Source organism: Protomyctophum bolini (assembly GCF_963924005.1).
Source record: "Protomyctophum bolini genome assembly, chromosome: 3".
Lineage (NCBI taxonomy): Eukaryota > Metazoa > Chordata > Actinopteri > Myctophiformes > Myctophidae > Protomyctophum > Protomyctophum bolini.
The window spans coordinates 44157244-44181007 of record NC_137864.1 but is presented as its reverse complement, the minus strand read 5'-3'; the positions used below and the strand labels follow the sequence as shown (position 1 = coordinate 44181007).

Genomic DNA, 23764 nt, shown 5'->3' with positions numbered 1-23764 from the left:
GCCCGTAAAGAATCCCCACATTGGCAGGAAAAATCCGGATGGGGAAGTGAATGAATGGCCACCACTTACCCCTTACAACACCGCTGAAGTGCCCTTGAGGAAGGCACTGAACCCCAAAATGTCCGGAGTGGAGGCTGCTCAGTGGGCAACAGTAAAAGACTGATTTCTGGCCTGGGCCATGGCTCAGCGGTCCAGGCACCTTGGCTGGTAATCCAGTCTGGCAGTGTGCCGCGGGTTCGACTCCCGATCCCGCCGGCCTTTACTGCATGTCTTTCCTCTCATCTCTCTCCCCATTTTCTGTCAGCCTACTGTCCGTCCCTCCATAAAAAATATAAAATAAAGGCGAAAGCCAAAAAAACCAACCCATAAAGAAAACAAAAAACAGACTGATTTCTTATACAAGGTAAGGTATAATGATTCATCTCTGAAATGACAATCCCCTGTTCTCCTGCCAGACACTGCCATCAGGTTTATTAATTATGATAATCAGTGCCGACTGTGAAACAACGCCCTCCCTGGTGAACTCAGACTGGCAACGTCTGTGTCACCTCTTCAATCCCTTCTCCCACAGTTGCTTGTGATTTTTTATTATTATTATTATTTGTTTACTCTGTTCCAAAGCACTCTTTTGCCACACGGCGGTTTGTTGACTCCGTCTCTGTACAAGATATTGTGTAAATCTATGGGGCTCAGAAAAACACCAACCACCGACCGTTTATTGACTCAAAAAAAATATCACAAAACAGTGGTGGCTTAAGTCGGCGGCATGGCCGGATCCTCGCTGGAGGCCAGACGAGGTGTGTGAACTAAAGAGCGCCAGCGGCTGTTGGCACTCGGCACGTCGTTGGGAATCATTAGCCGGCGCTGGAGCGTTGCCACAGCGCTCTCTATAAGGCTCATTTATACTTTAGCTGCGTTAGTTACCGTGTAGCACAGTGGTCCTCACACCATTTCATCATGTCAAGGACTTACTGCGTTACCGTGTAGCACAGTGGTCCTCACACCATTTTCATCATGTCAAGGACTTCCAAAAAGATATGCATTTGGCTGTGGACCGCCCATCTAAAAAAAAAGCTTTAGTGCCAGATTTGAAAAAAAAAAAAAAAAGAACAAAATGCATATTCAATTATTTGCACACATTATTTATGTGACTATGTCCCTATGTCACAATGTCTAGAGTACCAGTAGGGGCAAAAGTGGCGCTGTTGTGCTAGAAACAGAGAGAGAGAGATAGTGTTGAACTGTTGCCTAAATAGAGAGAGAGAGAGAGTGAGAGAGAGAGAGCGAGAGAGAGAGAGAGGGGGGAGAGAGAGAGAGATAGTGTTGCACTGTTGCCTAATTAGAGAGAGAGAGAGAGAGAGAGAGAGAGAGAGAGGGACCACTGGTGTTTCACACTGAAAACAGCCGATCTACAAGCTCACAAGCTTCATTTTCAGTGCGAGACAACAATGGCTACTTGAAGCACTCACAGAGGCCGAGGGATCTAAATATTTCATCCGCCCAGAGGTACAGCGAGCAACGTGCCCTCCCCTCCCCTCCCCGAGTCATTGCTCGCTGACTGCGTTGCTACAGCAACAGCGTCGCAGGAGACTAAACACACGAATTAATACTTTTAGACTTATTGGCGTGCTAAATAACCCATTCTGACCTGAGATCAGATTCAGACGAGGTTTCCACTGGACACACACTGGTCTGATTGACCCAATCTGTCCTGAGATCAGATTTCTAAAAATGTCAGTCGTTCTTCGATTTCTTCAAAAATAGCAGACCTACAAGCTCGTAGCGCGCCACTCGGTGGCGCGCTATGAGCTTGTAGATCTGCTATTTTTCAATAGCTAAAGCATGACATGATGCCAACACCAAAATGGGTTCCCGTTCAGAATGGGATAAAGGATGATGGGGAAGTGCGATGGCGAGGGAATGGGGAGATTCTGCATATCGTTGCTGTCGGGCAGAAACCTTGTCTACTGTATCTACTGTATGGTTTCTTTGTGAATGAGTGCCCAGTATACCTTTGCCACACTACAACGTCACTACTCACTAGGGTTGATCCGATCACGTGATCAGAAATCGGGGGCCGATCACGTCATTTTCAAATGATCGGAATCGGATCTGGAGCAAAAACAAGACGTGATTGCTAGTATCAATATTATATCCATATCATGATGTTAGATTGGATATCGTCTGTGATTTGGGATATTTCACTATTGTGATATATGACACAAGTGTTAGAATAAAATATAAATATCGGATCGGGAAAGATCAGTTAATCGGCAGAATCTCAAAATCTAAATGATCGGATCGGGAGCAAAATCGGGACATCCCTAAATGTCACACAATAGTAGCAAAAGGTCTACCAGTTCTGGGTGAACTGACACAGAACAGGTACATTTGTTCGCCTCATTTCCTGACAAGCAACAGTTTTGGACATACAAGGTTTCTGCCTGACAGCGACAATCTGATGAACAGATCCCCGTTGTGCATGTTGCCTCCTTCAGGAGAAAGAGACATTCATTGATGTCTGGCAGAACAAATATTATTATTATTTTTCTTGTAAATGAGTGCCCTGCTACTGTACATGATCATACCCCAGCGTCAGACAAAAGCATCAAGCATTTGCAGTTGAAAAGTAACAGTTTTGGACATAATGAGGTTTCCACCCAACATAGATGGATGAACCTGCTTGCCGTCGCAGCCCTTTCTACTACAGCAGAACCAACACTTACACGTAGCGTCTACAACGCCATGTCATCATAACCATGTAATGTTTATTGAAATAAACTGTCATATACATTTACACCGATTGGTCCATCATCACCTCGGCTCTCTCTTCTGCTGTGTAATGTGTTGGCATGCTCTGAATGAAGAAATAACACTAATAAGTAAACCATGTTTAGCCTATTAAAACTGTTTTAGAATAACACAAATTGCTCCAGCAACGACCTGTTTGTTTCCACTGCTGATCATGTCCAGCGCATGTAAGAAGCAAGTTAGCCGACGCATGACGCGGTGTTCTCTTCTTTTTTTTTTATGTCTGTTTATGTTTCACACATGCTGCATAGACGCGCGTCGTCACCATGGGAACCAAAAAGGGATGGGAACCCGTCGCCGACGGCTGTTTGCGTAACGATTTTGACTGCTACAGCGATTGCGTCATAGCCGCCGTACTTCCACCTAGCGGAGCCGTCCCGAAAACCGTCGTTCCTTAAAGTCCCTAATATAGGAGGAGAGGCAACGATTAACATACGGCTTTACTAATTCATAGAGGCCCACAGTAAAAGCACATTAAAATGTATGCAACAATACAATTTGATAATTAAAAAAGAATGACAAAAAATAAAATATAAATGTGGCTATCATTGAACACATACAGTAAGTAGCAGGCAAGAACCGAAAACAAGTCCCATGGCGGAGGTGATGTAAACAAAGTACAAACACATTAAACATGTAATGGCCTGGATTCTGCCTTCTTACTCTCCCACACATGCATTGTTGTCAATGTCACTGAAAACATGTTCCAGTTCTCACAAATGGCTGCTTATACAGTAGTTTATGCACACATACAGTACAGTACAGATGCAGCACATTAAGGCAGCTTGTTAAAGGCTCGGGGACAATTTTGCATTTCAAACGTCGGCTGTTAGCGAAAGGGCCATGTTAGGAATATATTCCGGCTAAACAGACCGAAATCAAGTCTTCTCACAGCGCACACCACTTTTTCCCAGTGCTACTATGACTGTGTGTGCAAATAGTGTCTTTCACTAGCTCATTTCTCAACCGTTCTTGGTCAAAATCCCCAGGAAAAAGGGATTTAACTACAACCATTTTAATAAAGTACAGTGTACACGTGGATGTAAATGAATGTGTATGTGAACTATATATATATACTGCTACCCTGCAGTATGTCTGATCACAGCATGATGTAAAGTCAAACTCAATAATTCAGTGATTTATTCATAAGTGCAATACGGAACATATCTGCTAGCACTCACTTTCACTAAATGCAATAAATATGATGCATTAATTTATCTAGAGACGTTGTTACACTACTAGCCTCTATTATAAAGGCTGATACAGCAACACGGACATAGTCATTATTCATGTTAAACTATTGACTCATTGTGGGCCTGCTGCAGCGAGCACACTGTACATAATATATCCTCAGTGTTGGGGAAGTTACTTTGAAAGCGTAGCTTGTAAAGCTACAAGTAGCTCACCATGGCAGTAGCTTGATCAAGCTACATAGCTACCCCTGGATAAATGTAGCTTGTAAAGCTACAGCTACATAGGAAAAGTAGCTAAAAGCTACTTTTTATTTTTCAGCGTTAAATTGAGAATGTACATGCGGGAGACCCCTCCTCCCCTCTGGGAGACCCCTGCTCCCCTCTGGGAGACCCCTGCTCCCCTCTGGGAGACCCCTCCCACCCTGCTCCCCTCTGGGAGACCCCTCCTCCCCCTGCTCCCCTCTGGGAGACCCCTCCTCCCACCCTACTCCCATCTGGGAGACCCCTCCTCCCCCTGCTCCCCTCTGGGAGACCCCTCCCACCCTGCTCCCCTCTGTGAGACCCCTCCTCCCACCCTGCTCCCCTCTGGGAGACCCCTCCCACCCTGCTCCCCTCTGGGAGACCCCCCCCACCCTGCTCCCCTCTGGGAGACCCCTCCTCCCCTCTGGGAGACCCCCCCACCCTGCTCCCCTCTGGGAGACCCCTCCTCCCCTCTGGGAGACCCCTCCTCCCCTCTGGGAGACCCCTGCTCCCCTCTGGGAGACCCCTCCTCCCCTCTGGGAGACCCACAATTGTAGCTTGTAACTTGAGTAGCTAAGCTACAAAAAATGACCCAAAAAGTAGCTGAGCTACTTGACGAGGTACACAAATATGAATGTAGCTAAAATACCACAAGCTACAGCAAAATGTAGCTAAGCTACGTAGCTCAGCTACATGTAGCTTAATACTCCCCAACACTGTATATCCTACACCTATATTCTCAAAACTTTGGCACCTACAGACTTTCACTAAGAAGCTCTATTCAAACTGTTAAACAAATGCAGCTTACTGTGTGGACACATACGCCGATACGCTCATCATTTTCTCTTTGAAATGTTTTATAGGGTTTTTTTTATATTTAACTTCAAACACCTCGAAAGGCGGCCACCGTGTGAATATGGTCTATAGACTCTATACACTCAGGATTTGACAGCATACAGTACGCCATGTATTTTAACTCTATACGAGTATACTGTATGCTGTCCGGACCACGCACTGAGAAGCAGGTGCCTGACAAACTGCCCGCCTGGTGATAAAGTTTTTACTATTTAACCACGCTTCTGCCTCCCATCACTAAGTAACTGATATTCCACCCTTACACCCTCACAACGAGATTCATTACACTCATTAACCCATTTTGGACTGAGGTCGATAAAAAAAAAAAGGCTTCTATATCCTACATTTTTCTGAAAAAAAACATGTTTCTATGTCAGCGGTGCTCAACCTTTTTCATATGTCAAGGACCCCCAGAATTATCTCTATTGGGCCACGGACCCACATCTCAAAATATGTAGTTCCAGGGACCCCTCAGAAGCCAATATTTTAGTTAAAAATGTTCGCGGCCCCTTTTTCACGACATTTCAAAAATAGCAGACCTACAAGCTTGTAGATCTGCTATTTTTTAACATAATGCTTTAAAACACCAAAAGGGGTTCCCGCCCAAAATGGGTTAAACAAACGCCATGGATTCTATATATCCCGCGTATAGGCCCGCGTCTGTTTATTTGAAAACATAATATTTCAAGAAAATTGTAATTACGCGCTCATGCCGGTAGATTAGTGTGGAGCCACTGGGCCATGTTATTAAAGAGCTGTTAAAAATAAACTTTACACGCGTACGTCCCTGCCTGCAGTCTCATTTCAAACGAGGAACGGCGAGTCGGCGCGAGCCGCTTAATCAATTCATTCTGCATGCCGCGGAAATGTAATCAGATGAATATATCAATAATGCACAACTCGATCAGGGGGATATACGTTTCGACTGGATTAATTTGTCCGCGCCCCTTGGTCTCGGTGTTGATTAATTTTTAGAAGACGTGGATTATATTTCAGATGTTGGGCCTAATGTGGAAGTCTCCCATTATTAGCCTAAATGCAATTTAACGGCTCCAACCGACTGCTCATCATCACGCTGTTTAACCCATTCTGGGCGGGAACCCCTTTTGGTGTTAGCATTATGTTAAGCTTTAGCTATTGAAAAATAGCAGATCTACAAGCCAGTGGCGCGCTACAAGCTTGTAGGTCTGCTATTTTTGAAAACGACTGATGATTTTTTCAGGTCAAAATGCGTTAACGCAACACTGGATCAGACGACTCTTTACTGAGCAGATGTGTAGCAACGCAGCCTGAAGTCTCCACAAATGGCTGACTGGATCAACAGGCATTAACAGAGCGCAAACAATGGATTACACACATGTAAATATAGACGCATGGCACACAGAACGGAACAATGCCACACCCACACAGACCTTATATCAAATCATGCGGAACAGCAAGGCTCCAGTGAGGATGTGGGACATCATGTGGTCAACTTGTGATGTCGTCAGTCATCTGTGACGTATCTAATTCCCAATGAAAGACTGAGGATTGATTACAGTGTTGACTTTATTTTTTTGAGCAGTGCCAACCGCTCCTATGAGTGACTTTGTGTATGTTGTATGTCCCTCTGTCTGTCTGTCTGTCTGTCTGTCTGAGCACGGACAGCTGCAATACGGCTGGGTGACCTAAAGTGGCACTGTTGAGCAGCGTGGTCGTGTGTGTCTACTGTATATGCATGTCCCTAGTGTCTGTTTAGGCACGTGCACGCACGCACGCAACGCACGCACACAGTCTGTTTAGAGTACAGGTGACAAAGTAGCGCTGTTGAACTTCACACTGTGCACAGGTGCATGATGGGAAGCTGAGTTACAGAGCACAGTGCAGTACAGACTACAGCGACAGTCAGAGGTGACAGTCGAAACGTGTGCGTTATTTGTCTGTGGGACCCGGCGACAGTCAGAGGCGACAGTCGAAACGTGTGCGTTATTTGTCTGTGGGACCCGGCGACAGTCAGAGGTGACAGTCGAAACGTGTGCGGAGGAACGTTCTTCAATCCTTTGGAACTACACTGTCCGGCGATAGCCAATCAAATGAATGTGTTGCTGTGTTTGCCCTCCACACAGAACGGTGATACGTTTACATTACATACCGCAATGACAGCAGGAACGCCGTCGCCCACTAGGAGTTTTTTTTCCGCCCAGAGTCGCCGCTGTTCGCCCGCTGTTCGCCCGCTGCTTTTTTTCCCCTTTCCTTTTTAGCGGAAGGAAAGGAAACGCAACGATGAAGCACAGCCGTGTGAGACAATGGAGGCTCAATTTAGCGCTCGCATGTAATGTTCCCCAACGTCTCACTCACAGCCGTCAAACTTCCCGTCACAGTGTGCCATAATCAGAAGGTTGTTTGGAGGAGGTCAAACTCGGCACAAGGCCGTGATCACTTGGTTTGGACGTGCGTTTGCCAATTTTGGGACAGTCGAATCTAGGGATGGTATGATATTGTTGTCTTGAAAACTTTTCATGATTTTTCGTAAATGAATGGCCTACGTCGTCATATCACAGTGTCACGCAAAAGTAGCACAAATAGCATATCCACAAGCTCAAACACACATTTTGAGCTTGTAGATCTGCTACTTTTTTTAAATTTGAATCATGAAAGGTCACAGTTTGGGATATAATGAGGTTCACTTTCCACACACAACCGTAACGATATAAAAGTTTCAAACACAAACTTTTTTCCGTATGAAGCTCTAAGAACCAGAACTGTCTATCAAACTGCAGATGAAATGGAAATATTGATCTTCAGACTGAGCTGGCCCTGATTCAATCATTCAGGTAATGTTATATTGTTAGGACATCATGGGACAGTATATTCGATGAATATGAAGTGAAGCTACTGTAGCGAACCGTGACGGCAATCAAACGTGATCATTCCAAAGTAGCTGGGTCGTCAAAACAAAAGGCTATCGTTCCGAGTTCAGCCTGTAATCTGGGAACCTTTAAGTGTCATTCCCTGAAGAAGGCCGAAAGGTCGAAACGTTGGAAAATAATAAATATACAGCATCGTGGCTACGAGTGTGCAGCCTCTTTCTCATTTTAACCTTTAAGTGTAAGCCAGTCATTTGCGCGTGTCAAATATAGCGTCCATGATTCCAATCTAGCATGGTTGTGATATAAGGAGGTAATTTTCCAATGAAGGCTTTAAAAACAAAACTAATACCAAAAAGTATATTTCACCTCTGCCAGAAGACCAGCCTGCTATATTATCATATAAAACACTGTGGTGTGTAATGTGTATCATACTTATCGGCAGTAATACGTCAGAGAGCATAATGACAGACAGAGTCAAAACGTTTATGCGTGGAGGAGCTGCATTCCTACAAATTAAGTCTCCATAATACAAAAGAGATAAAAAGCCTGCTTCAATCACCCTCTTTAACAAACAAAAAAAACAAACAGTACAGTACAGTATATATTCTGACAGACACGTCAGACAGTACTGAAGGCTGAGCAGCCAAATTACACATGGTAATAACATTTTCATTATTGCAATTGTGCAATTGTGTTGTTTGAACAGATGGGACACATTATTATGGATCCCACAGAAGCTCTAGGGCTAGGCAAACCCCATTGTGATTGGCCACAAGTTGCTGTGATTGACAGTTCTCGTTTTTGCAACTATGTCTGCCTAAACCTAAACCTAACCCTGACCTCAGTAAGACTAAGCCTACAACTAACCTTAACGCTAACCTCAGTAAAACTTAAACTATACCTATACCTAAACTTAACCGTAACCCTATCCTCAGTAAGACTATGCCTGCCTGGGGCTGCGAGCCATTCAGACAGGTCTGAATGACTATCCAAGTATCTTTCTCTCCTAGAGCCGAGATGGGATTCATAATCACGCAGAGCTACTCACTGGCTGGTCGGCGTAGAAGTAGTGCTTCCTGTCAAACAGTGACTTCCTGTTGATAGTGCAGTTGAGAGCCAGTGCTGTCATGACCGCTGCCTCAACACACCTCCTGTTCAGGACCTGAGGACACATAACATATAATACCATGTGTATGCTACGCTGTCTTGCCATTAACTTGTATGGTAATAAAATTAGGAGGTTTGAAATAGCCAATAGCCAATTATGTACTGTACATCCCAGACGTGGGCGACTAAACAAAAACTGTAATTGTTCTTTAACCCATTTAGGCCTGACGTCGAAATAAACAAAAAAACATTCGCTCTGAAAGAATATATATTCAAAGATGTGTGCTGCATTTTTACGAATTTTCAAAAATAGCAGACCTACAAGCTATGAGCTTGTAGATCTGCCATTTTTCAATAGCTAAAGTATAACATAATACTTAGTTAAAACACCAAAATGGGTTAAGTTAAACAGTTCTGTAAACAATCCTTACCGGTAAAGTGCCGGGTAATGACGCATCAAAAAGGGACACCAGGGAATTAGGTGGTGACATGAATCGAACCGGAGACCCCGAGAAGAGCTTTGTGTTGGACTGGATCTGTGCATGGATCTCCAGCCCCACCACGCTAACCAACTCCTGGGCAGCACTATAGTACAAATGAGACAAGGATGAGCCAGCAGTGGTACTGACTACTGAGACAGGACAGAATTAAGTCATATTACTCATTTACATTCAAGATTAAAGAGGTTTCTCGTTTGCCACAAAGCCTACCTCAAAACTCATCACTAATTATAATCCCCCTTTCTGCCTCGTTGTTCTTTGCTTCGTTTTCAGCCTTTTAAACTAGTTATTCTCTTAATAAAGACAAAGCTCTTTCTTTGATTTCTTCTGCTGTGTAATGTGACTTTGAGTACCAAGAAAAGCTCTATATGAAGTGGATGTTAATATGATTACATGCTGGTACAAGTACAGTGTGTTCAGTGAAATGATGCTGTGAGATGGTGATCTGCCAGACTGCACTTGCAATGTCCAGTATCAGAAACCTCTCATCTCCATATTTTAACTTTCTGTGGGGTTTTTCATAAATTATTTGAATGCCCCACTTCAAAAGTAGCAGCTCTGCACGCTTGTGTTGTTGTGAGTGAGGTTTCCACACGACAGAGACCATATATAATCAAAACCAAGTATAACAATACAAGTATGGTAAGGTTATAATACAAGGGTATAGTCAACAACAGTAAGTTAAGTAATAAAGTGTAGACAATTTTAAATAACATTTATGTGTGCATCACTAGCCGCAATTTGCAACTCTAGATTTTTTTTACAATGGGTTGAATCTACCCATTGTAAAAAAATCTAGAGTTGCAAATTGCGGCTATGTGCATCACCTATTTGGAAATGCATACTGTCGGATATTGAAAGCAGAGGCACATATATATAATATAGAATACACAGAATATTAATGGGAAAATAAATTAGCAATAAAGTGCCTTGGATATTTTATCAAGTGTCATTGAATAATCTATGATAGTATTGATCCAAGCAAGGCTAATAAATAATACTACACTCATGCAACAGAATGGTGGGATAGCAGTATGTGACCTCTACTGATCTGAGCTAGTGCAGATAAAATATAAATAATGTACAATAAAAATATATATATATTATATTATAGGGGTAGCTCTATTATAGGGGGATAAAGTAAACCAGACTAAAGTACTAAAGCCAGGTGCATCTCACAGTGAGAACCACAATGGAAACAAGTCCCTTTTTGTGGTATCCTTTTAGCAATCATTGTAAAAAATCGTACCACTGGCAAACTGTTAATAAAGACATTAAAGTATTCAATCAATCAACCAAGTCACAGATGCACTTCTAACAGCCTGACTGTGCAGTGTGCAGTCAATTTTATAGTATACAGACACAGTACTGTACTGTACCTTTTTCTTTTCAGCTGTGGTTGACTTTTGCATCGTGGAACGCACGTGCCTATTAGCCTGACGACGCACAGACTGTGTAATGTATTAGTTATAGGATAAAACGACATTGTTTTGTTGATGTTAGAGAGAAGCAGGACTCCAGAGGAGGCTGCCATGTTGCCGATTGCGGCTGCTGTCGTGGAGGATTATGGGGGATGGAGTTTATTTGGGCGAGCCCGGTGATAGAATGTCATAACACAGAACTACAAAGACCAGAATTATCAGGGCATCCTCCTTCAAAACGTAACCAGCAGTGTTGCCAGATTGTATGAGAGAAACAAGAGACCAGGTCTATGAAAAAAAGTTAAAAAGTAAATTCATGCATAGCAGATCTACAAGCTCGCGACGCGTTGTGAGCTTGTAGATCTGCAATTAAAAAATAATAATAATAATCGATTCACAAACCTTCACAAATCTTGTATAGGGGTTACTGGCATCAGTGGCATGCCATAACATGTTTGCAGATGAGGGTGGGCCGCAGACAAATCACAAATATATATCAATTTGGGGGTCCTTGACTTGAAAATGTTACCAACATTAGGAACCAAGCAAAAAAAACACAACCCTCAACTACCAAAATTTGTAAGCAACTTTACAGGAAAAACCATAGATATAAAAAATTACTTATAATGAGCGGACATGGCAACACTGGTAACCAGTTTCTTCTTCCGAAGCCGGGTACGTAATTTCCTCCTCTGGACGTGGCGGGACTTCTTCGCGTGGTGATCTTGAAGCGCGTTGTTTACTTTAAAGTTTACAGCAGGTTTTCACAACTACTTTTAAGATTTACGTTTATTTTTAAGTGTTAACATCAACAAAACGGGATGGCGACGAACGGTAAAGATGTCCACGCTCTGAACGGCGTGTTGTCAAGTCAACCCTCCAACAACCACACCAGGGAAGAAGCTCCCAACAACAAGCATAAAGTGAGCAGTGCAACTGAGGTATTTACCAATATATCATGTTGTTATAGCCGAGGCCACAGATATTTATGGCAGGGATGAGAACGAAGTAATATGATTGGCAAAAATGAGACCTCTTCATGGTTTTAAAGGAGCTGCAGACAGTCTGAGTAACATTATACATAATCTCTTGCATCAAATTAGTTCTTGATAGCAGTTTTACAGGGAAATGATGTAGTTTTCAGACTTGCCTGACTTCTAGCTGTTGTTTGTCTTTATGCAATCCGTTAATTTATACTAAAGGCTTGATTGATTGACGTAAGTACAGTCAAAAGTTTAATATTATTGATTATTTCTCAAACATATTGTCTAAATATTTAGTATAAGCATACACTAGTCATCCTACAACATAATCAGAATATTGATATTGAGGTATTTTTGTTAAATCCATTGTGCTATTTCAAGTTTGTCCATTACGCCCAGCCACTAAACTGAGGTTCCCTCCCTCCCGCAACTGTGTGCAGAACGGAACCGGAACCGGAGGCGCCCAGAGATTCACCTTCACCGGCGAGCCCACGCTGGAGGATATCCGGCGGATGCAGGCCGAGTTCACGGACGAGAGGGACTGGAACCAGTTCCACCAGCCCCGCAACCTGCTGCTGGCCATGGTGGGAGAGGTGGGCGAGGTGTCGGAGCTCTTCCAGTGGCGGGGCGAGGTGGCCGAGGGTCTGCCCGGCTGGACGGACGCGGAGCGGGAGCAGCTGGCCCACGAGCTGAGCGACGTCATGATCTACCTGGTGGAGCTGGCGGAGAAGTGCCACGTCGACCTGCCGCAAGCCGTGCTGCGCAAGATGGCCCTCAACCGGCTGAAGTACCCCGCCAGCAAGGTGCAAGGCTCCGCCAAGAAGTACACCGAATACAAGGACTAAAAAGCCTAGCTCGCCGCCTCGGACCGGAGATTTGCGACGAGACGAAACCCGTTTTGAGTTTGATTTATACTTTGACGTATGCCGATTTACAAGTCTGTGAGCTTGTATATCTGGTATTGGCTCGCTATACCATCATACAATGGAGCATAACATTGAGAAAAAGAAAAAGCTGCTTACTCGCACAACGGCGTCCATTGGCCTTGTCGAGCCAATCAGCTTTTTTAAAATTATGTTCTTGACGGCAAGCAACACTGGAGTTATAAATTAGGCTTAACTCAAATAATGGAAAGCACATGTTCAAGATGTCTGAATGTTCGCTTCATGGACAATATTGGTTGATAAGTACTGCTGTATCTGCCATCTGTACTCAACTCAGATATGCTAAAGATGTTCATTGTTATGTTCACTGTTCTTACTATATCTTGTTTTAGCTGCTTGCCCAAAGTAAAATGAACAGTAGGAAGCGCACATGAGAGGAATCTGTACTTTCTCTGTGCTACTTTCCTCTCTACATTTCATCACTTTTCATTGATGTTCATGTTTTCCCCCTGAGTATTGTTAGATTTTTCAGTTTTTGTTGTCGGGGAGGAAAAGGTTTTCACTGAAAGAGTAGTACATTCACATTGAGCACTTCATCTACTCTCAAACTGATTCCAATGAGTGGTAAGGCAGCTAAGGCTCGATTTATACTTGGTTTGCCCGCCAGTATCACTCAAACCAAATGGAAATATCGCATCTGCAAGCTCCCTGCAACACATACTGAGCTTGTAGATCTGCTCATTTTGGTGACAGACACTGGTACACAACCAAGTATGAATGAAGCTTTGAGTGATGATCTTGATCTTGTAAATGAAATCCACTGCAGCAGATGACCTCAGACCTTCAACACCTGAACATTCTAAGTCGTGGAATGCAATAGGGAGTGTTTAGTTATTTTATTTTTTTTAGAACCAGATGTTTAATGGAGTATGTCACAATGTCATTGTTTTGTAACTGACTTCTTCCTGAAGTAAAGGTGCCTCCAGTTCAACCTGCTGTCTTCTCGTGTGTGTGTGTGTGTGTGTGTGTGTGTGTGTGTGAATAACATTGAGAATAAAAGTTATCCCCATGTTGCTCATCCCTTGATGCAGAGGTTGGCTTTTAGATCTATTCTTAACGGCAAGCAACACTGTTTTTTTTTAACTCGTTATAAATTAGGCTTAAATGGCAGAGTGGAATGGATGGATATCGAGATAAGATGAGGGATTTACAGTTTACAGTGACTCAGCCACTTCGGCCCAGTTTCAGAATCTCCAACTTGATCTATTGATACATAAAGCAACGGCTGTGGAATCCATTTCAGATTAAACATGCTATGATTGTAGGCAGCTACACAAGAGAGTTCCATTGTAGTCTCTACAGCAGTGATACTCAACCTCAGGCCCGCGGGCCACATCAGGCCCGCGGGACCATTATGACTGGCCCACCAATGAAAATCTAAAAAAAAGGAAAGAAAAATCTGGAAAATGAAATAAAAATAAATAAATCAGAATGAAGTTATCTTTAATTACATTATTATAAGTGATACTATTAAAGTTGTACTATTACTCGAACGAAAATAAAAGCTTGGGGGGGGGGGGGGGGGAGATGCAATGCAAATGAAAGACATATACTGTGTATCCCTATTCCCTGACATAATTTTATAGCTAAACGGACAGAATTCTATTTTATTTGAATGATGAAACCCAGCTGCCATTAATAGTTGGAAATGGAAATGGTAATTGCGGAAATGGAAATTGCGGAAATGGTAATTGCGGAAATGGCGGAAATGGTGGAAATGGAAATTGCGGAAATGGAAATTGAGGAAATTGCGGAAATGGAAATTGCGGAAATGGTAATTGCGGAAATTGCTCTTCACTTATAGCTATTTATTTTCAGGTAGATTGTTTTATTTTACTCAGTCAGCCATATCACTACTCATTTTTTTTTCATGAAAAAGGTCATAGCTGGGTAATCTATTTTCAGGCAAATTGTGTTTATTGTATTTTATTTTACTCAGCCATAACTATTTATTTTCTGTTAACCAACTTGCTGGCTGGCAGGCAGGCAGACAGCTACTCATAGACAGGCAGGCAGACAGACAGCTACTCATGGAGAATTGGACAGGCAGGAAGGCAGACAGCTACTCATGGACAATTGGACAGGCAGGAAGGCAGACAGCTACTCATAGACAGGCAGACAGAGCAGCTACTCATGGACAATTAGGCAGGCAGGCAGACAGCTACTCATAGACAGGCAGACAGACAGCTACTCATGGACAATTAGGCAGGCAGGCAGACAGCTACTCAGACAGGCAGACAGACAGCTACTCATGGACAATTGGACAGGCAGGCAGACAGACAGCTACTCATAGACAGGCAGGCAGACAGCTACTCATAGACAGGCAGACAGTAAGACAGCTACTCATTGACAGACAGACAAATAACTACTCATGGACAGACAGACAGACAGGCAGGCAGGCAGGCAGGCAAAGAGCTACTCATGTTATGTTATTATGTTATTATAACAGCTACTCATGTTATGTGCAATAATTTGTGCAGTTATGGAAACAGCTCTTTGTGTTTATGCAAGAAAATGTAACACATTTATTTATTTACATATTGTGTGCATGCACATTGTACTTTGATACATTTTGCGAAAATAAAGCAATTGAAAGAGAGAAGTTATCAAGTATCATTAATGTCGTAATTTTATCTACTGGCCCCTTGCCATTTTTGTAATGTGGCCCACAGGTAAATCTATTTGAGTATCCCTGCTCTACAGCTCTGAGGTGATCCATGAGCTCCCTCTTGTGGTTAGTGTGTGTACAGCATGTGGCTGTATTTGCACAGCATCATTCCTAGTTTAAATGAGTTTAACAACACTGAACATTGACAGAGATATTTTGCATTGTACCTTCAAGGAGTTGTATGGTAGCTACTTGTCCTAAGCAGTGAATAGTTAGGATTTTTTTCATGATTAAAATTAAAAAGTAGCAGATCTACGACTACAAGCTCGATCTGATTTCTCAAGTTGGGCATTCATTTACAAAAAAAAAACCTGTTAAAACATTGCGATAAGAGGGTTCTGCCCGACAGCGATGTCGTGTAATTAATGAACTATAATAAAACAGGCCCTGGAAGCTTTAGGTCTGACCCTCAGTCAGGTTATCTTGAGGTAAATGGTTGGTTTTCCATGCGTGAATGGATGACCGCCTCCTGCAGATTAAAGACGTACTATGTCATAATTAAATATGTAATTGCTATTAACTGACGATTTGAGATTACCACTGACTTTAATGTTTGCTGGGGCACAGTTTATTAATTAGATTTAATGATATATTTTTTTTTAGATCAGATTATCATCTGATTCATAGCTAGATACTGAGCAAAGAAGATTGGATGAATACGAGGAATGTTGCAGGAGTGTAACAGAATGGCCGACAGGGAGACATTTACAGACATGGATGGTTAATGTCAACATAGATTATGGGTGTTATTGGTGTAGCTGTGTACCAAAGTGGTTGAGATGCTACTGTTTGAATCATAAAATAGGGTTCGGATTGATGTTATGGTCACTTATTCAGGTAAAGGGTTATGTTTTGTTCTAGATATTCTAATAAAATTAGAAATAAATTAAGTCCTGAGGCAAAGTGATAATTCATAAAAGTGTGTTTGCAACTTTACATATTGGTTTGAAGAGTGAAGAAGAGTACATTTGGTATTGTATTGAGGGAAAATATATACTTTATGAAGCATATATTTTAGAAGAATGTAGTTACGTATACTTTTGATATGTTTATTAACAAAAAATGCATGCACTGTAGCCTACAGTATGAACATATGTGTACATATCTGGATTTCCATTGTGGTCATTTGACCACAGCCATAATGTGTACAAACTATACTACTAGTCAGATACAAACGTTCCTGTGATCCAGAAACAAAAGTCAGTTTAATATATTCAAGTCAGTATATTGAAGTCGGTCAGTCAAATGGTTCTCGACTCGAGATACGTGGAAGTCGTGGATTACAGACATACGCAACGCACGGTACAGAGATTCCGTGAATTCACTGTAATAAGACGATGGGTTACAATTCTATCTGGAATGGCTTGTATATCTGTCAATACTGGTAGATGTCTACGTGGAATGACCTTTAGATCTATCAAATACATGTCTGTCTGCCTGTCCCGACCTGTAGAAACTAGGCAGTATATGTGGTGCTGGTGCAGTACGATAATAAGTGACCAGCTGCTCAGTATGAAAGGAGAGTTTTCACATGGATCTCCTCCTGTCTCCACAGACAGACCTAGATTTGAACAAAGGCCTCCACGGATAAAAAAAAAGTCTGCCAGAGGCTTTTATTGTTGTTCACTCAATTACCACAGAACACACAGTCCCTCCCAACCCAAGACCACAGGGAGCAGGCCAGGCGTTTAGGGAAAAACTATCTAAAGTGTGGAAATTGAATTCTGACAAATGGCAGCAAGCCGCTCCATTCCCATTGAAATGCATTGGCTCATCATATGTAGAGGAAAAGAGCGGCGTGACCGTGCCCCGATAGCAGTAATAAAATTATGTACAGTACGTACATCCATTTTCCATTTCACACTAGCTACCTTTATTGGAAGGAGTTGTTGCCTTTGTGTCTCAAAACACCGGTGACAAACCACGTCACATCAACCTGGTTGTGTGTGGGGATGGAAATGTGAGCCTACGAGGCGTGAGAACAGGATGTAACCGTATCTTTGGAATAACAATAGTGACACAAACTGGTCCTTAAATGTGGTTTCCAACCTGCATGCCAACTTGAAGCTTTTCATAAACCACATTGCCAGACAACACTGTGCTGTGATGCAACAACGTACACAGTACTGTATCATGTATCTGAGAAGGAAGTGTTGTGCATATCAGTCCAGACTGGCACAACAGTAAGGAAAGGTCCATATTCTAACTTTTTGAGTGGTGCAACCACTCCCTTACGGAGCTATGTGTGTGGCTGGCTGGCTGCCTGGGTCTGAGCACAAAAACAGCATGGTTGTTTTTCACCACCTGTGCGCAACCTAACACACACGCACATATTAACGGTATATGGTATGTATAACTGTATACACCCCCAAATAGCCAAGTTTGAATTGAAACATATACATCTCCAAAAATGGCACAACCTTCCCAAGAACAGTAGTTGTAGGATTGTTTAATTCATTCCTGTGCATATACGATCAAAAAAAAAAAGAACAAGTCTGATGCATTAACTGATAGGTATTTAATAGGGATGCAGCGATATGGAAATTCTTGGCCGATACAGATACCAATGTTTAATATGACAATTTAGCCGATACTGATGTTTATTTAGTTTGTGTTGTTTTTATTTCCCCCTTGTGTGCCAGGGAAACAAGTACAATCAAACAATAAATAAATGTTCAGAATCTACAGCTTGGTAGGCTGCAGATAACCAACACTCCAACGTAGCCAATGCAAAATGTATGCTTATCAACAACAGATAAATATCCGCTACTGCCATCGGTTAAGGTCAGTTTTATTTGCCGATACCCATATTGAACGATAACGGCAAATATCGGCGGATACCGATGTGTGGCCGACACATGGGTGCATCTCTAGTATTTAATCGTATAGTAAACTGCTGTGGTAGAGGCATGAACAAGAAGCATCTCATACAACTGTACCGCTTCATGTAACAAAGTGTACTTGACAGAAACACTCATGTCCAGTTTCTGGACTGAAGTAAAGGCAAGTTTAACCAGAACAGTCTTTAACCCTCAAAATAAGAAATGTGAGATGCAACGGTCACTGCTTTAGAACTGAACATCGCTAATACCATTTAGTACAAAGGTTTAAATGCTCTCTATTCAAAAGGACAGTGATGGAAAAAGAACGCGAGAACATCTTTAGCACAACCTTACCGAAAAATATGGCAATAGAAACTTTCTCGAAATGGAAAAAAATACCCCTTTAAATACCCTACATAAATACCCCTGTCCATCAGGAAATATGCAACCGCTATGTGAAATACCTGAAATATCAAAAACATTGCATAGAGTCCTATATATACTTCCTTGAAATATGTGTTTACATAGTGTGTATAATACACATCTGTGGTTCCCAAACTGTGCAACCCAAAAGATACATTTGATGTCTTTCCGGGACCCAAACTTACAATGATATTAATATGAATTAAACACTCAAAGGTCCTTGCAGACTGGACGCGTTTTACTGAAAAGCTTATTAACTACAATCTTACAAGGTGTCACGGTGTGATGAATTGTGAGTCTGGTATTTTCATGTGTATGTATGGATTATTCTTGTTCTATAAATCTCGAATTCTTAAAAAAAGTATTTATTGTATTTTTCTTTTTTAATCTTTTGAAATATGTATTGTTAAATATAGGGATACAATTGTAGTGTGGATAAGTGGATAAAACGCGGTCCCTCCAGACCCATTGTTTGAGAACCACTGATATATGTTATAAAGCAGTACTAAGTTAAGGTGAAATAGTACAACACTAAGAAACATCCTGGTTGGGACATGTGAAGTCTGTGATTCTTCCCTTGATGCATTGTGGGAAAGCGAGTTCACTAAAGGCTGTAGGAAAGCTGTGTAGCCTACATTCAGAAGCTCCTGAGGTACAGTTCTGAACAAGTCATATACAAACAACATCATATACATTTAAATCTTGAAACCTCATTTCATGACTTATAAGAACCTTAAAGACACAATAAATATGATTTGCATTCTGCACAACAACAAAAAAAAAAGAGTGATTTAACAGGTATGTGTACATTGTCAATGTGTGAAAATGAAAGGTGCTGTAACTTCCTGTAAGTGATTTTGTTGTTGTTAAATAAGTGGATAAATGACTCTATATTCTGATGGTAATCTTTGCAAAGGCCTTTTTCAGGTTAGGATACCAATTTGATCTAATCAGGAGACTTACTTTACCACGTTGAGGGGCATATAGGGCGTTCACCAGAGCTCTCCATCTTTTCTGGGCTTTTGTTTCCTGCCAGCTCATTCCAATATTCTTTAGGTCTTGGAGAGTGGAACGTCTCCAGCTGTTTCTCGGCCTACCCCGTTTCCTTATAAAGGATACAGGATTAACAAGTGGAATTGTAAGTGATGAACAAAGAATGTGATCATTCAAACCAAATTGGAACTGAAACATTATAAAATTGAAGCTGATACATGAGTATACTACTCTCTCCTGACTGGATGAAACTGGCAAACCACCTGAAAATGTACCCTTTCTATACATTCTGATTATTATCAGAATATAGACATTTCACTTTTTAACATGAAATAAACATGTTTAACCCATTCTGACCTGAGATCAGATTAAAAAAACGTCTTCTACAACCTGACAGTTTTCTGAAAAAGCTATGTTTCTATGTCAGTCGTTCTTCGATTTTTCAAAAATAGCAGACCTACAAGCTTGTAGATCTGCTATTTTTCAATAGCTAAAGCATAATGCTGACACCAAAAAGGGTCCCCGCCCAAAATGGGTTAAACCAAACAATATAAAAATAAAAATAAACTACCTTTAATGTGTCTACCTGTGTAAGTGAAAATGACAATGCCACCTGTGCAAACATTACTCCAATAAGAACTCTGTTAACAGTCAGAACACAGATTGTGCTGCACTTTCAAAGGCCCAACCTCACAGAGCAACATGGGAACACTGTTCTCCGCACGACGGTTCTGTTGAGCACGCAATCCTATGGCAGCGGTTCTCAGAGGGGCACTGGGGACCCCCAGGGGTCCTTGAGGGGGTTCCCAGCAAAAGTAGTTAACATAGCATCACATTTCTCTCGTTTTCTCTATATTTTTTTTAAATACATGAAACAGTTTGAGAACCACTGTCTTGTGGAATCGACAAGGCAGCAACACGCGAGAAAGGCCACATACTATACACTAGTAGTGTTACATACAGTATGGTAGTACCACCTTAATACACTATTAGTGTTACATATTGTAGTACCACATTTGAGTTTTGGACATCGTAGTCACAGCTGGTTGTTGAGAAGACATTCAGACAAGGCCTGGTATTGTTTTTTCCTTTCTTTTTTTAAATTTTTATCCCTCGATTTTGCAACCCATTTTCACCCAATGTCAACTATCTAATGTGATCCTGGGCTCTACACACCCTCCGCCAACCTGGGGAGAGCAACGGACTGACCTCATGCTTCCTTCAATGCATGAGCGTCCAAGCTGCTTCTTTTCACCCGACAGGGGGTGAGTTTCCCCGGTTGGACGTAGCGCGTGGAAGGAACACGTTATTCCAACCAGTTCCTTTCCCCTCCATCAGGCAGTTTAGAGACCAGGATTACTGCATGTTTTTTGTGAGGGTACCTACCCTAGGGGACACGGGGAGAACATGCAAACTCCACACAGAAAGGCCCTTTCGCCAACCCCACCTGCGGTATGGGCACTGATGACACGGAGGAGAGAACACGCCGCCAGCACCCACAGCGTCCCCAGCGGGAATCAAACCCAGGACCTTCTATCTAGCTGGTATTTGAAGGAAAAGTAAAACCGATTAGGACAGAAGTCAGGGAAGATGATTACTCAGATATTCTTTTTAACTTCCCACAGTTCCAAGGTTCCATTCGTGTCTTTGGTTTATTGACCTATATTGAAGCGGCCGCATTCAAAATGTTATTTGCTGGTCATTCAAATATCATGGAGTAGGTCAGTATTCTCCTGCTGAATATCTGGAACGTTGTGCTTGGATGTATACAAGGCAAGTGCCAAGAACATCCAACAGTATTGCAGTTAAAAAGGAAAATACATTTAGGCTAAAATATGTACTCTGCTAAGGCCCACTGATTATCTTGGAAAAATATATTATTCTCTTTTGTTTTAAAAGTTACCTAAAAAATAGCTGTAGAAATAAATTGATACCCAGGGTTCATTCTTCGTCAAGTAGTGTCGGAAAATATAAGATGCAAACGAGGCTGAATCCAATTACATACACTTTTGCATACCATGTTAACGACAACGGAATGCGTATGTTGTTGACGGATGTTGTGGACATTTAAGGCATATCCATAGTTCAGTCACCGAAATAAGGTGACCACCGTCTTGCGGTGCTCAAAGCCACTTCTGTCAGAGCGCCAGCATCGTTTTCACTGCCATGTACTGATGGTAGACAACCGGTATTCAGTCGCCATGGGTCACATGACTTCGGCGTCAATGTGGTAACGCAAAGGGCTGCCAGTGGCGTCACGATAATGACGCCAGGGGGATTCTGCCCAATGACGTTTCAGGACAACATTTTCCAGACCAGATCATACACACACACACACACACAAACATGTGCGCGCGCGTGGAGAGACAGACAATGCAATCCCCAAGTCTCGCCAACTCAAGCGGGCAAAACAAACAAAAATTGTTCTTTAAAAATGTGTTTGTTTGTTTTTGTATCAAAGGGGGGGGGACCCATGGCAGAGCCCTGTGGGATGCCGTCACTCCTCCATTGGAATGTATGATAATATGGAGTGCTCCTGAGCAATGGCCGCCAGCTCTTTGAGGAACTCCGTGTAGAGGACGGTGGCGAAGACGTCGGTGCGAGCCAGAGAGATGGTCTTAGGTTGTGGTGGCGGGGGTGAACTCTGCAACATCAGCGCCCCTTCCCATTGGCCGGAACCTCTGTGAAGGCCAGGGCTTTTGTCTGAAAGAATATATAGATATATTTATAGACATTGAATAAAAACGTTCCAAGTTGGGTGTCGTTGCTCTCGGGCAGAAACCTCTTAACTCCAGATTTTTTTAACGACCTAAATAAACGCCCTACTTGATCGATCATACTAAATAAAGCGCCTCATTCGCGGCGCGTTTTGAGTTTGTAGATCGGTTAGTTTCAATGCGTCACGCACCAGAGCATACATTTAGGCATTAGTTATTTCCATTTTATAAAAGTGTTACTAAAAGAATATTGTGTGGGCACGTTGTCAACGCCATCAGTGTCACATCAATGAGATAGTTTTAGCAAAACATTACAATCAGAATCACTAAACAAGGTCCTCAAGTAGTCCTCAAGACAAACCTTACAAGAAAGGAATAAAGATTCTGTTCACCCACTTGAAAATTCCTTTAATTAGCCTTCTTAGTAAATTCTTACTTTTTTCAATATATTAGTATTTTGTTTTATATCTTGTAAAACTCTACAAAGTCTAGTGGTTGTTTCAGCAACAGCAATTCTACTTGATCAAAACGAGATCAAGTAGAATTTATTAATGTGCCAAACAGATCTGATAGTAGATCGTTGCTTTTTCCATCCGTAGCATTTGATAGTGAGAAAGATGTATTTCTATTTGAAAAAGCTTCAAAAACATATAAAAACAATCTGTGCAGAGTAACAGATGTGCGGCTCGAGGATGATTCTCATACAGGGAATGGGAAAACGAGAACCCATTCAACAGTTTAATGAATCGGAACACTATGAAGTCAACATTTCTGTAGCCAATTGCTTTTCCAAGCAAGATCAATGCAGAACCTTGGCTTAGGCCTTGACAAACCAATGGAATATATGAAATAAAATGCATTCCATTTGTAAGCAATGAAGTAAAACTTGCAATTTGAATTTGCAAAACATGAATGAACAATGAATAAACATAGCAGATATCATTTGTTGTGTCGGGTTGAAACCCAAAATTGTTACTTTTCAGGATTGACATAAAAAAATATAGCAAAGTTAGCCTATCTACAAAACAAACAAGATCTATGAAACAATCTCGCAGATCTGCTACCTTGGGTGCTTTTGTGTGAAGCTGTAGTATGATCAAGTATGGCATTAATTCACAAAAAAGAAACGTTAGAATAATGGAGATACCGGTAGTATAACACTGCGATACGTTGTGAGCTTGTAGCTCTTGTCGCTATTTTACACACAGCAACGTATGTCAGCAACGTACTGTAGAGTC

The 23764-nt window shown here is 41.9% G+C and overlaps 3 protein-coding genes across 9 annotated transcripts in view; 1 reads left to right on the top strand and 2 right to left on the bottom strand.

The window, feature by feature from the left end:
- gatb (glutamyl-tRNA(Gln) amidotransferase, subunit B) overlaps nt 1-11071 on the bottom strand; it is a 34810-nt gene extending 23739 nt beyond the window's left edge. For both annotated transcript variants that reach the window (XM_080756685.1, XM_080756686.1), the window contains exons 1-3: nt 10935-11071; nt 9487-9640; nt 8997-9110 (exon numbers count right to left, since the gene is read on the bottom strand). In XM_080756685.1, coding sequence (XP_080612811.1) covers nt 8997-9110; nt 9487-9640; nt 10935-11041 — 375 coding nt within the window. In that variant the 5' untranslated portion in view covers nt 11042-11071. The remainder of the gene's footprint in view (nt 1-8996; nt 9111-9486; nt 9641-10934) is intronic.
- A 594-nt stretch (nt 11072-11665) lies between these two features.
- Nucleotides 11666-13851, top strand: dctpp1 (dCTP pyrophosphatase 1). Of its 2 annotated transcripts, none has more exons than XM_080759333.1 (2): nt 11666-11899; nt 12400-13851. In XM_080759333.1, exons 1-2 carry the CDS (start codon nt 11798-11800, stop codon nt 12802-12804), a joined length of 507 nt encoding a protein of 168 aa, XP_080615459.1. In that variant the 5' UTR covers nt 11666-11797; the 3' UTR covers nt 12805-13851. The 2 variants fall into 2 exon arrangements, with proteins under 2 accessions (XP_080615459.1, XP_080615458.1); XM_080759332.1 differs by having other exon boundaries at nt 11666-11917.
- A 4153-nt stretch (nt 13852-18004) lies between these two features.
- Nucleotides 18005-23764, bottom strand: part of fhip1aa (FHF complex subunit HOOK interacting protein 1Aa) — a 68948-nt gene continuing 63188 nt past the window's right edge. For all 5 annotated transcript variants that reach the window (XM_080760200.1, XM_080760202.1, XM_080760203.1 and 2 more), the window contains exon 16: nt 18005-22512. In XM_080760200.1, coding sequence (XP_080616326.1) covers nt 22307-22512 — 206 coding nt within the window. In that variant the 3' untranslated portion in view covers nt 18005-22306. The remainder of the gene's footprint in view (nt 22513-23764) is intronic.